At 39.3% G+C, this 14,695-nt stretch overlaps 1 protein-coding gene across 3 annotated transcripts in view; it reads right to left on the bottom strand.

The window, feature by feature from the left end:
* The window catches only part of Nsun6 (NOP2/Sun RNA methyltransferase 6), a 52,251-nt gene that overhangs the window by 24,715 nt on the left and 12,841 nt on the right, over positions 1–14,695 (bottom strand). For all 3 annotated transcript variants that reach the window (XM_075970556.1, XM_075970554.1, XM_075970555.1), the window contains exons 6-8: positions 13,382–13,463; positions 10,970–11,089; positions 3,399–3,543 (exon numbers count right to left, since the gene is read on the bottom strand). In XM_075970556.1, coding sequence (XP_075826671.1) covers positions 3,399–3,543; positions 10,970–11,089; positions 13,382–13,463 — 347 coding nt within the window. The remainder of the gene's footprint in view (positions 1–3,398; positions 3,544–10,969; positions 11,090–13,381; positions 13,464–14,695) is intronic.

Consider the following 14,695-nt stretch of genomic DNA (forward strand, 5'->3'; position numbering starts at 1 on the left):
CCAAATGCACTGGGTGCAACTGAAATTTCTCTTATTAAAACTAGAAAGGCAGCTGGGTGTAGTGGTGAATGCCTTCAACCCAGCACTCCGTAGGCAAAGTAACTTTGAGGCCAGCCTGGTCTACAAAGAAAGTTCCAGGACAACCAGGGATACACACACAGAGAAACCCTGTGTTGAAAAACAAAACCATTTCTATAATAATATACCATAAGAATACATATGTTCTATTTGCCAGAAGCTTTTCCTAACTTTAAAACTCCAGAGAAAGCACCAAAAGATGGAAAGACCACCCATGCTCATAGAATGGTAGAATAACACTGTGAAAATGGCTCTATTTTGCAAAGCCATCACCACCAAATTTCCAAAGACATTCTTCAAAGAAGAAAGCAATCCTAAAATTCATTAGGAAGCAAAAAGATCCAAATAACTAAAGCAACCCTAAACAGAAAGGCCAGTGCTAATGACACCCAGCTCCAATTACATCACAAAGCCATAGAAACAGACACAGGCACACAGCACTGGGACACAGGCACAGGCAACAGCAAGCAAAGGAACAGAGCGCGGGCCTCAAAATCAAACAGCCATGGCAACCTCATTTTTGGCAAAGGAGTAAAGTGTACTTGCAAAGACAGACTCTTCAACAAATGAAGCTAAAAACTACAATGAACAGAAAGACAAGAGTGTCAAAGAGCAAATTCATTGAGTAGAAGAAAAATGAGGCACATCCAAGGAGGAATTATTAGAAAATATATAGTCAAAAGGAAAAAAGATGAAGAGAGCAGCAAATTCAAATGCCTGAGACTGTGAGCGGCATCTCTTCCAAACCACAAAAAGTAGTAAGTTACAATAATTTGTGTATTTCTATATATATTTTTATATATGAAATATAGAAATATACAAATTATTCAATAAAAACAAAAATGGAGAACTAAGAAAAAATCTCGAGCTTTTATGTAAAATTCAGTCATTATCAGCTTCACATGGCCTGTGATGGATACGTTTTACAGTTCATAAGATTCGCTACCAAACCCTACAATACATAAGCAGAGGATTAAAACACAGCACAACAGAAACACACCGAACTACACAAGAAGACAGCAGCACAGAAAGCAAATTCATCTATAAATCACTTGGGAAATAAGGAACAAACGACTCAAACAAGTCTTCAGCACTCGGTTATTTACTGGAATAAGCTGGATTAAATACTTCACACAAAAGATAGAGTAGTTATACATACTAAAATCAAACAAACACCAACCATTCATTGCTGTAATGGCTCAGCACTATACTTCACTGGATTCAGGGTCACCTAAGAAACAGAGCTCAGGAAGTGACAGTGAGGGTGCATCTGTGGAGGCGTTTCAGAGCTGTTTAACTGGAGAAAGGACCCACCTAAACGGGCGGCATCATTCTATGGGTTGAAGTCCAGGAGAACAAGGAGGACAAAGAAGTGGAAAGCAGCATTCAGCTCTCTCTGCCTCCCACCTATGATGCAATGTGACCAGTTCTTCATGCTCTTGCTGCAGCAGCTGGAGAAGCACCTGACACTGCATTCACCTTCCCCACCATGATGGGAAGGTCATGAATGCAGAGTACACCATGGTGGAAACTCATGAAGACAGACGACACCATGATGGGAGACTAGAAACCCAGGTATGCCTCCACAATGTGAGGCAAAGGAACCTTTCCCTAGTTTGCTTTTGTCAGTGTTTTACCATAGCAACTAATACACACCCCAAAGGGGGAACGATTTAGATGAGCATTAATTGCTCTTCAAAAGAAGATATGGAAAAGAAATGGACAATTTTCTGCATTAGTATCACTTACCAAAATTAAATCAAGACCAGATAAATTAATTAAATAGACCTATAATTGCTAAGGAAATAGAAGCAGTCATTAAAAATCTCCCACCCAAAAGAAGCCCATGGCCAAACAGTTTTAGCTCAGAATTCTTCAAGATTTCCAAAGAAGAGAAAAATATCAATACTCCTCAAATTGTTCCATACAACAGAAACAGAAGGAGCACTGCCAAACTCTTTTTACAAGGCTACCTGGAAACAATCTAGATGCCCCTCAACTGAAGAATGGATAAAGAAAATGTGGTACATTTATACAATGGAGTACTACACAGCAGAAAAAATGATGACATCTTGAATATCACAGGCAAATAGATGGATTTGGAAAAAAACAATATTGAGTGAGGTAACCCAGGCCCAAAAAGACAAATTTAGTATGCACTCTCTCATAAGTGGCGTTTAGACATAAAGCAAAGAAAAACCAGCCTACAGTCCACAACCCCAATGAACCTAGACAGCAAAGAGGACCCTGAGAGAGACATACATGGATCTAAATAGAAAGGAGAAAAAGACAAGATCTCCTGAGTAAATTGGGAGTGTCGAGGTCACAGGAGAGGGTAGAAGGGAAGAGGGGATGAATGGATGGGAGTGGAGAAAAATGCATAGCCCAATAAAAGAAGTAAAAAAAAAGACATGGCCAATGGAGAAGATGCTCACTACAACTAACCTTCAAGAAAATGCAATGAGAACCATAAGACATATAATCTGAACCCTATGAGGAAGTAGTTATTAAAAGAAAGGAACAGGAGGTAATTTGGTGAGAGCATGGAGAAGAAAGGGCACATATGTACTGTTTGAAGAACATAAATAATACAACCACTAATGAAGTGGCATGGTTCTTCAAACAATACATTATAAAGCTGCTGTGTAATACAGCAGTCCTGCTTGCTAGTGGAAATATATGAATGGAAATAGATGACTGGGAACTGTTGTCAAGGTATCTGCACTCCCATGTTCACTTCAACAGTATTTACAAAAGCAATGCTACAGAATCAACTCAACTGTCTACCAATAAGAAATGTTATTTTCAAAATGTAGTGTATATACACAATGGAATATTATTCAGCCTTGAAAAGAAATCTGCCATGTGCAACAGCACGGAAGAATCCAAGACAGTTAAGCAAAAATAAGCCGGGCACCAAAAGACAATTGTATCTGGAAGCTGAAAAGCAGAGCATATTAAAGCAGATAGAGACAGTGGTTACCAGGGAATACCTGGGAAGGACAGGGAGATACTGTGGAAAAGTTACTAAGTTTACCTAGACAGGAAGAGTCATTTTTCAAGATCTAATGCACAACAGAATTGTACACTTAGCAATAACATATATTACATTTCAAAGCTGTCGAGAGTAAATTTTGAGTGTCTTGCCACCTAAATATTATCACATTAAGACATTAGCAGACATTACATTAAATATTACATAAACACTAATTATCTTAATTACTTTCTGGTCACTCCACATTCATTCCTGTATTAAGATCCAGTAAGTACATGTAATTATGAGACAAAAACACAGAACGATAAATACAAATTAAGGTTACCTTCTGTGCCATCAGCCATATCAAGTTTAAGTGCCTTTGTCGCGTCGAAGCAAAAGGCCCTGATAGAATGAAGACCTAATAATGAAGCATTCTGCTTTAATTTCTCCACTTTATTCAATATTTTATCCAGTGCTATTACTTCTCCCTAAAAATGAAAATAAAGTATAAATCCAAAGCAGTTATAAAAATCACCAATACAAAAGACTAGTGTAAAACTGTGGTCTCCCGTTTTCCTCCAATGCCTGCTGAATTCTTTTTATTTATTTTATTTTATATTTATATATTCATTTATTTTGGTATTTTTAATAATTTATTTTATTTTTAAAAAAAATAAAACTATCTTTTTTCATTTTACATACCAATCCCAGTTCCTACTCCCTCCCCTCCACTCCACACCCTACCCACTCGTCAGAGAGGGCAAGGCACATGACTTTGGGGAAGGTCCAAGGCCCTCCCTACTATATCTAGGCTGAATAGGTATCCATCCAAAAGAGAATGGGTTCCCAAAAAGCCAGTACACGCAGTAGGGATAAACTTTGGTGCCGCTGCCAGTGGCCCCCAGTGTGCTTTAACCAAATGTACATCAAATTTACATTGGCCGAGGGGTATGGCTCAGTGGTAGAGGGTTTCCTAGCAAGCTAAAGGTCCCAGAGTCAGCTCCCAGCACTGAAAAATTAATTCTTTAAATACCTAGACTTTCCTTTAAAAAAACACATTCCTGCCAATAGTTCTTACATATAGCCTACCTTTAATCTATAGAAGTCAAAACTGGAAAAAAAAATGTTTGCTATATTTTCAAGAAGCTTAGAAAAACTCTTGAAGGTAAACATAAAACCACCAATCTCGAGTGACTGCTCCCCTGGGGAAAAGCATGAGCTTCCTCTATGAATCCTCTAGCTTCAAGGAATTACATACAAATGAATATTGGTAAAGCTGATCCCCATCTTAATATTTCAAGGAATACAAAATTCTTTGAATGGTAACCAAAATGAGAACACCATTAGCCCAACTTCTATGCGCCTCAGCACAACGCTCTGGAAAGGCTTAAAGCTCTTGCTATAGGACACCAGGATCAGGAGGCAACTGCACAGTGCTCAAGTGTGACCCAGTGAAGGAGAAGAGCTGTATGGTGGTTTGTATGAAAATCACCTCAGTGGCTCACAGGGAGTGGTGTTATTTGAAAGAATCATGGCGTATGGCCTGGTTGAGTAGGTTTGCCCTTATTGGAGAAGTGTCATTGGGTATGGGCTTTGTAGTTTCAGGGGCTCCACCAGGCCCAGTGGTTTACTCTCTCTTCCTGCTGACTATGGATCCAGATGTAGAACTCTCAGCTCCTCTCTATCACCATGTGTGCCTGCATACCGCCGTGCTTCTCTCCATGATAATAGACTAAATCTCTGAACTGTAAGCCAGCTCCAGTTAAATGTTTTCCTTAATGAAAGTTGCTGTGGTCACGGTGTCTCTTCATAGCCATAGAAACCCCAAGACAGTCAGTAAAGCAAAGACTCCTCCAAACAGGGACAAAAAAGAGGGTCAGAGCCACAAAGGCAGAGACAGGAACACAGCCCAGCAGCATGATCCCCAGGTGGCCCTGGTGAAGAGAGACCGGCAATCCTACTTGGAGGACAAAGCCTTGGGCTGGTTTTACTGAGGCAGTGCCTCTGGTGGTCGGCATAGGGGGGAATCCCACTTGTCACTCCCTAGGACTCCCTGGGGGCTACCTCAAGGAGGATGCTATTATTTAAAATGAGCTAGCTGGCGTCAGAGAGCAGGTACTAACCATAAGTCAGGAAATTTAAATGTCATATGCTGTGAGCCTGGGGGCTGGCTGGGCAGAGCAGGAGGGCCAGGGGCTGACAGTCTGAAAAGTGTAGGCTGCAGGAGTCTCGCACCAGAACCTCCACAGGCTGGCATTATCCCACCGAGTGGGAACAGCAGGGGTGTCTAAGTGGACTAGGTCTGAGGTGACAGGGTAGCTCAACCTCAAGAGCACCCTTCGGTGTTGTAGAGCCCCAAGAACTCCGGGGTGCAGATGATTATGACGCAGGGGGTTTTGAAAGTACAAAGACAGGCCTTCCTGTTTGGTCTAGCCGCCTTAAGAAACACATGCCATAGGTTTTTCAGGGTAGAGCCCATGGCCCTGAGGCACTGTGTGCCTTTCAGTTCCTGAGAAACTGAGGCACCCCCTGAGGCAATGAAGCATTAGGGACACTTGTGATTCTCTGTGTCCCTTAGAAGTCATCAAAGGCATGCAGAAGTTTGGCAATACACTTAGTCTCAAACATTATTCTTGTAAGCCCTATATAAATTAAAACCACCATTATCCTAGCAAATACCATTGCATTTTGTTTTCACAGGGGTATAAAAAGTCTGATTTCTTGGAATAAACTTGTCTCAGCCTCTAATTTTTGAGAGCCCCTCACCTGGCCTGGTTTTCATTCCCAAAGACCACGTCAGGACACCCTGTTTGGTAAATAAGTGCTGGTGCTTACACGAACATTTTTTCTTTACTTCTTTAAAATAAAAAGCTATGTTTTCCATTTTTACTCCTCAGTCTCTCTCCATATAATTTTGCCTTTAAGCCATCTCATTACTGGGAAATCTAATTTCTGTTCTTTCCCCTAATCTGAGACAAGCATTCATGATACCAAAATAATCTATTCAAGGAAATAAGAGCAGAAAACTTCCCAAATACAGAGACTGAAATGGAATCCAGACAAGAAAAAACAAACAAACAAAAAAAGCTGTTTAAAAACCCAACTAGACTTTCTCAGAGAAGAATCTTTCCACAACTTATTACAGCCAATATAAAGAGCAAAGAAAGATTAAAAGATGCAAAGGAAGACCTCAAGTCAGCTACAATGACAATTACACCAGAATAACACAGATTTCTCACCAGCAGTCCTCAAAGCCAAGAAAACAAAGGAAAATATATTTCAAGTCCTCAAGGTAAATGACTACCAACCAATATTGATGGATCTAACAAAACTATTAAAATTGGAGAATAAGGACATCTAAAAATAGGCACAAACTAAAGCAGCTCAAAACCACTGAGAAGCACTGCAGAAGCTACACGAAGAAACCACTACCCAAAGAGAAGGAAAACAGTCTCAACCAGGAGAGAACAAGAAGGACTACATTTCTTCAGAGGAATGGCTAAATAAAGAAGAACTAGGAAGAAATCCATCATATAACACAGAAAGTTAGCATATCCCTGATAGTTATAGGGGAGAAAGTAAGGCACATCAATCCAGCAAAGTAGAAAACAATCAACAAAATTACAAGACTTAGTTGGGTTGGCAAAATGGCTTAGCAGGAGTAAAGGAACTTGCTGCCAACCTGACACAATGGATAGAAAAACTCAATAGACTTTTAACCTCTGCATGCACTTTTCTCCTGCCCTGAACAAATAAATGCAAAACAAAATTAATTAATAAACATCTCTCATAAATTATATTAAGTCCATTAGCACATCAATAGAGAGGCAAAGACTAGCTGACTGGATGAAAAACCCAGATGCAACTTTAAGTATCTGTTATTCCCAAGACACATATCTCACTAGCATAGATACCCATATACAAAGGCTCAAATGATGAAGTACAATCAAGCAAGCAAATAGAAGTTGAAAGCAAGTTGGCATCACTATTCTGGTATCTGACAAAGCAGAGTTAAATCAAAATCAGAGGAGATAAAGAAGGGCACTGCACATTAATAAAGGGACAATTCATCAAGTTGATGTAGTCATATAAATATATATGCATCACCAACTTTATAAAACAAACATTAGTCGGCATAAAAGGCTACGCATGTCTCGAGATAATGCCTTGGAAGACATTAGTGTCTTATTCTTGTCTTTAGATAAGTCATCCAAACTAAAAATCAACCGAGAAACTGCATCATAAACCAATGGACTTAACTGCACAGTACCTACAAAAGTATCCCATTGGGCTAGAGAGATGGCTCAGAGGGTAAGAGCATTGCCTGCTCTTCCAAAGGTCTTGAGTTCAATTCCCAGCAACCACATGGTGGCTCACAACCATCTGTAATGAAGTCTGGTGCCCTCCTCTGGCCTGCAGGCATACACACAGACAGAATATTGTATACATAATAAATAAATAAATATTTTTTTTAAAAAAAGTATCCCATTTAACTGCATAGTACTTACAAAAGTATCCCACCTGACACAAACAGAATATATGTGCATCTCAGAAGCCCATGAATCTTCTCTAAAATCAACTATATTCTAAACCACAAATCAAGTCTTATTCAATATACAACAATCAAAATAACTTCTTGTAACCTCTTAGGATGCACTACAATAGAGCTAAAGTCAATAAAGCAACTACAGAAACTACTCACATGTATGGGAACTGAAAACACATTTGTGCGTGACCAGTAAACTACTAAAAAAAAAAAAATCAAAAAGATTTTTTTTTATTATTTAGAAAAAATAAAAAGGAAAAGGAAATGTATCAGAACATTTGGGGCATAGCTAAGAAAACTCTGTGAAGATGAACATTTTTAGTTGGTTTTTGCTATGAGCACTTACATTTAAAAAAAATCAGAGTTCTCAGCTACATAACCTCATGATGCTGCTTGAGGTCTCAGGGATGTGAGAATGAGTTCAGCACAAAGCAAGAACAACAAAGGACAGAAATTAGTGAAATGGAGTCTAAAAGAAACAATCACAGACTCAAGCAAAAATTGTTTGAAAAGATGAACAAGATTGATAAACTTCTACCTAAACAAAGCACCTCCAAACGAACAAGACCCAATTAATAAACTTAAAGAAAAAAATTAGGATGTGATATCAGATACCAATGAAATACAGAAGGTCGTTAGAGAATACTGTGAAAACTTATGTTCCAAAGACTGTAGCATGAATTCTAATTGGTTTCATAATAACAACCTAGAATCAAATATAGGGGGTAAGGCTGAAGATCAGAGGAGCAGAACAGTCAGCTACTAGAGAGTTATTTTACCTCTACCAATGCTCAGACTGAAGGGGCAATTCTGTCCTCAGACTGCATCTTCAGACTGCATCTGTCTTCACCAACTCAGACTGCCCTGAGCTCCTGTCTCCTCCCACCTTATATTCCTCTCTGTGTCCAGCCATATCACTCCTGTATCCACCTCCATAGTACTAGGATTAAAGGCATGTGATCTCAAGTACTGGGATTTTGTGTAGCCCAGGGTGGCCTTGAACTAACAGAGATCCCTCTGCCTCTGTCTCCCCAGTTCTGGGATTAAAGAAGTGTGCTACCACTCCCTGGCCTCTAGTGGCTTAGCTCTGCACTCTGATCTTCAGGCAAGCTTTATTTGTTAAATTATAAAATATCCCTATAAGAGACTAGCAAATCTAGAATAAATGGATAAATTCGTAAGCACATACTAGCTACTAAAATTAAACCAAGAACTTAGACACATTCGTAGCAACCAATGAGAATGAAGCAGTAATAAGACTTCTAACAATGAAAAACTGGAAAGCTTCACACTGAATTCTATCAAACCTTTAAGGAAGAACTAAAATCAATATTACTCAAACTCTTCCACTGTCAAATTCATTCTTGAAACCAATATTGATTGCCCTTATACTAACATCAGGTAAGAACACAACAAAGAAAACTACAGATCAATTTCTCTGATTAACACAGACAAAAATCTTCAAGAAAATACATGCAAAAAAAATTGAATGACATTTGTAAGAAGATGGAAGGAACAAGAGATCATTATGTTAAGCAAAACAAGTCAGATTAAAAAATACAAGTATTGCATATTTTCTCCTATATGCAGAATTTGTGTGTGTGCATTCATGTATGTGTGTGTGTGTGTGTGTGTGTGTGTGTATTTATAATGAAAGCAGAAGGGGACCGTAAGAATAGACAAAACAATTTTAAAGGTGGTGGGAGGCAAGAAAATAATACTGGGATTTACGTGACATGTAAGCAAAAGCAGAGGCAATTTGTGGGCATAAGCAATGGATGGGAAGAGCAGGAGCTGAAGGAGATGAAGAAAAACAAAGTATAATGACAAATATGTATGGAAATGTCACAATGAAATTAACTTAAAATATCCTAACAAACCATACTTGAGTCAAATTCACACAGTCACAGTTGTAAGAATATACTAAGTTATCTGGATGATATTTTGAAACATACTATGAAGTAATAGTGCACACATGGTAGATCAACTCTTCTGTCTATTTTCTTTTAAAGTGTATATATCATCCTTATATTTCACATATCAACACTATAATGCAGAAATGTTCTGGTCACATTTCATCATCATTATCATCAGGTCTTAAAACTAAAAAATCCAATACCTTGACAAACAGGTTGCATAGGCAAAACCTTGACATTCAAGGTGACCTGAACAGAAAAAGTAGAAAAAAACAAAAGCCAAATAAAGCTCAGCTACACTACAATGAAAGAGAAACTTTCCTGGCCACTTTCACAAAATCACAAGTATAGAAGCTGTGTTTCTGTCCTTGCTCACCTAACAACAACAAGATCCAGCAAACCTGAAACTCTAGGACTATGGCATATGGTTACTTTTGGCTGGCGAAGGGATATAAGAAGATACATGATGCGTAAAAGAGTTTGGACAACTGATAAATGCCTCAACTACTGTCCTTTGCTGGGCTAATCCTCAGCTATTAGCAGGAGAGAGAAACAGATGGGCCAGAGAGGCAGGGCATCCTAGCTGTCTCAGTAGAGGTTGCTTTAGCTAAGTAAAACCCAGAAAACCCCAAGTGAATGAGCCCGCTCCACATTACCAGAAGCACGAGTTCGTCTGCAGCTGAGCAGGTGCCTGACTAGGCACTTCAGACCAGCTGATCCCCTAATCTGCCTCAGCTCAACACGTTTAGATTTGTGCCACCAGGGCACTGGATTTCTAAGCAGCATCATAAAATCATTGAAAATGGATTTATTCATAAATATTTACTCTCTTTGGAAAGATTTATTTTACTAGAGAAGCTTGTACAAAGGCCCTAGTTTCAATCCCAGCATGAGACCCATGCCCAAGCAAACAACTTTTAACAAATACAATCAATATATCACAAATTATAGGCAGATCATCACCTTTTCAAAGCAGACTGGTAATAACATCTAAATTCTGAGTAAACTGAAAATGTACACTAAATACTTCATAAATTAACCCTTGACCTACTACTATCAGTTAATTATCGTGCCTCGGCCTCCTAAGTGTTCATTTATAGGCTACGCTCTTCAACCACCTTAGCGTCTGTAACACATCAGCTACTCCTTTCTACACAAACTTCACACACACACACACACACACACACACATCACTTTTAGTGGCAGTTTATATATATTTAAGACGTCTTAAATATTTCAGTCTATAAGAGAACAAGTCTCTAACTGTATTAGCAAACTGGGACTGTTTCAAGGTTGTCCTCACAAGTATCTGTCAACTGAACTGAATGTGGTAAATGACACAGCAGAAGAGTCTTCCGGTTGAACTTCCAGTTGAACACCCTTTGTTTCCTAGGTTACCTTCAGCAGCCATGGTAGCTATCTGAGAGGAGCCTGCCATGACGACATCCTCACCTGGTCCCGCATCAAGGCTGCAATATGTGTAGTTTTGCCCCCAGGTGCTGCACACAAATCTAGAATCTTCTCTCCAGGTTGAGGATTCAGAACATGAGCTACAACAGCAGATGGCAAATTCTATAAGGAAAAAAAAGAGAAAAAAATGGAGTCTTGACAATGTAGCATCTCAACTCAATGAACAAGCAAACCATACACATTTGCATTTACATTGGAAGAAATGAAGGACATAGATTTAGAAGATAATGGTTCTTCCAGAGAAAGACAAGCAAGAGGCAGGAAGACCACAAATTCCCTAAAGCTTTCCCCACCTTCTCCCTACAGTGACTTCAGTAATCACAAGAACTGGAAGGGTTAGCTTCTGCCAAACTCTATGCATACCCCATGTGATTTCAAGACATAACTAACTGCTTTAGTTGTCATGCCCCGGCTCCTTCAGAAGTTAGTTACTGAAGATCAGTCAGGAAACTGGACCATAGCTCCTGAGGTGGTTCAGTGGGTAAAGATATTTGCTGTCAAGCCTGACATTATGGAGGGAAATAGCTAACTACTACAAGCTGTCCTCTGAATTCCACACACATGCTGACATATGTGCACACATGCATGTGCACACATGCGAGTATGTGCACACACACATTTAGTAAAAAGAACAACATCCATTTTCTTAAGTTATAATAAGCCAGTGCAGGCTTGAGAAAAATAGATGTGTAGTGCCCAATTTAATATCAAACTTTAAAAACAAACAACTTCTGGCTTGTGTAGCACGATTAATAAAAACCCAGAGACAGAAATTGGGGTTCAACCTCAAGGTCAGAGTAGCTAAACAACCAGCCACTGGCTCTGCCTCCACCTCTTCAGTCAGCCAGGCGGGCATGTAACCCGCTGCTGCTCTGAACGTCACTTCTTCAAGCCTCTGCTCCCTTATCTATGACTGTAGAGATTTTTAAGTGGTGCATGAAGTAGTCAGTGTATTTGAAATACTGATGGAACACAGATAAATACTCAGTATACATTAAGTGCCATCATTATTACAATTTCTAGTCAGTTCCCCTGGTCAATCAATGACTACTATAATATTGCAATATTACATGTAATAAAAGTTTCCACTAGGAAAATGACAAAAGTTAAACTCTATCCTCAAATACAAAAGCTTCAGTCCAGCAGTGGTCTAATTCTTTTGTTATGAAATGACAAACAATAGATCTGTAGCATGTATGGATATCAGGGGTCACAAATTGTCTTGTGATTTATGTTTTTACAGTCAGAAATCCAGGGGGTTGGAGATGTGGCTCAGCAGTTAAGAGAGTGTACTGTTCTTGCAGAGGAGCTGAGTTTGGTTTCCAACATTTCCATTAGGCAGCTCACAATCAGCCCCAAATCCAGCTGCAGGGGCTCTAACACCTTATTCTGGCCACCAGGGGCACCTGCACTTGGTGCATATAACCACATTGCAGACACACACCTATGTAAATTGAAAAAAAGAATATAAAGTCCCAAATCAGGAAAGGTAGTTGAAGTTGGAATAACAGTAAGATATGTAAAAGAAGTTTGTACCACATGGACTTCACCTTTCCAAAGTCTAAACTAAATTATGGTATGAGGAGGTATGGTCTTCTATCTTCAAAATTAACACTTCTTCTTTCATTGTCAGCAATGTGAAAGTGTGCAGAAAACACCCACAGTGAGTCAGGGTGTGTTCGCAAATAGCCACAAGTGAAACCAAGCAAACAAAATCACCCAAAGTGATTCACAAACAAGTAGGCAGAAGTCTCTGGGTTCTAATCCTTTGCATCATCCCTGAGGAGGCTAGGTAACAACAAACAAATCACTTTCTGTTCTTCCCAGATCTGTAAGGAGCTTTTGGCTTAATACTGGGAAGAGAAGAAAGCACAGAGATCCTGGATTTGGGTTTAACTTCAGATGCTGCCAGTTATTAGCAGGGTGACTTGAGCAAGAACCCCAAAGATCTTCAGTATTTCTATTTCATAGAATGATAATAGCATTAAAATGAGTTGATGGTTGCGAATGTTCTTAGGAAGTGAAAAGGGTAAAGCAGCTCATTATATCACAGCACTTAATAACAACCTGACGAAAGCCTGCCAGCAACCAACCATCTGAATATTACAACCGAACCCACAGCCGCACAGCGACGTGTGCAATGCTCAGGACTAAGCTTCGGAGATAAAAAGCAGTCATTATATCACATCATTAAATCACCTCTGGACAAGAGGACAGGCAAGTGTATTAAAATTAATGCAGGAAAAGAAAACAAGAGTGCTCATAAGACTGTATTGATATTTGACAATGGTAGGTCAGAATAGGAAGAGATTGCAATAATATTAATAAAAGAGAAAAATAACTTCTAATAATTCATCTGAGTGATTCAATGTCACTCAATTTTATTTTACTCACCTGTAAAAATAAGTAACTGGGTAGAACATTGTCAAAGGAAGGGCTGAGATATATTGGTTCTGTCATTCTTATGCCTATACCTCTAGAAAAATAAGAAATTAACCATTAGTCTGTATAAGTTATATAGTATGTATTCCTAGGCACGCTCACTATGACACATCAAGTATAAACTGCTCTTCATTTTTAAGACTTCTTTTATTTAACAAATTATACTAGTCCTATGATTTGTTCTATATTTTATAGGAGAGGTAATCCAAATAATTAAAAAACAAATAAGTAAAGTTACATAACTATTTTAGTAAACACAAGAGTTCCTTTAGAGAAGTCAATAAATTAAAAAGCAAACAAGACCTAATTCTTATTGCTTTGTTCTAATCTTCCCGGTAACACAAACACTTTGTGCATGACTGTGCTAGACAGTTATATGAGAACAGGGGAAAATGCCAAGACTCGGGCTGATGCTGAACACTGACAAAGGCAGAAGCCCGCTCTCCTCCCTTCTTTTTACAGAAAAGCTGCCCAGTACACTCAGCATACGCAGTACTGATAGTCCTCACACGACCTTCTCTACCCTGTCCCATTTTACTAGTGGCAGTGGAGCTTCTGGGAACAGGAAAGGCTGGGACACAGAAGGACATGGTGCTCAGCGACTCATAAAGACAAACACTGCACCTGAGAGGTGTGCTCCATAGCTATCAAAGTGGCAGAGGCTCACCAGTAGGGGCCGAGAAAACTGACAGGCTTTTGAAGAATGGCTACCTTTTACTCCCACCAGACAGGCAAACATGGTTCAGCACATCACTAGGAACACTGCACCAAATGAGAGGACGAGGAGCGCTCCAGTTAATAATCAACTAAAGTGGGCAGTCAAAGCTATCAGCTTCCTACAGAACGTTCTACGGAGAATAAAACCAGGTTCCAGTCACTTGGAAAACTTTTCTTTCTTAGACCTTGAGAACCTAGTCATCTGTTGCTTTAGGAGACCTGATTTCATTCATATAGGCAAACTGCTCCAGTGTGACACACTGTCCAGGAATGAGGGCTCTGGCCCCATTCTAAACGGCTTAACTCACAGTACTTAGCATCTGTGTGCCCGTTGCCAACTTCGGAGCAATGGCATTCTACGGCACTCCTAAATCAAGCTCAAGAAACAATGCTAAACAAGGCCTCATTTGTTCATGGCTTTAATCTACTTAGGCAGCCAACATTCAGATATGATTTATAACTAATTATATTTCACTGTGGCTTGAACAAATTGAAGCATTTAGTTTTGACCATAAATATTCAGAGTGCTACAATTCAAGTCTAATTTAC

This window comes from Microtus pennsylvanicus, chromosome 4, assembly GCF_037038515.1.
Source record: "Microtus pennsylvanicus isolate mMicPen1 chromosome 4, mMicPen1.hap1, whole genome shotgun sequence".
NCBI lineage: Eukaryota > Metazoa > Chordata > Mammalia > Rodentia > Cricetidae > Microtus > Microtus pennsylvanicus.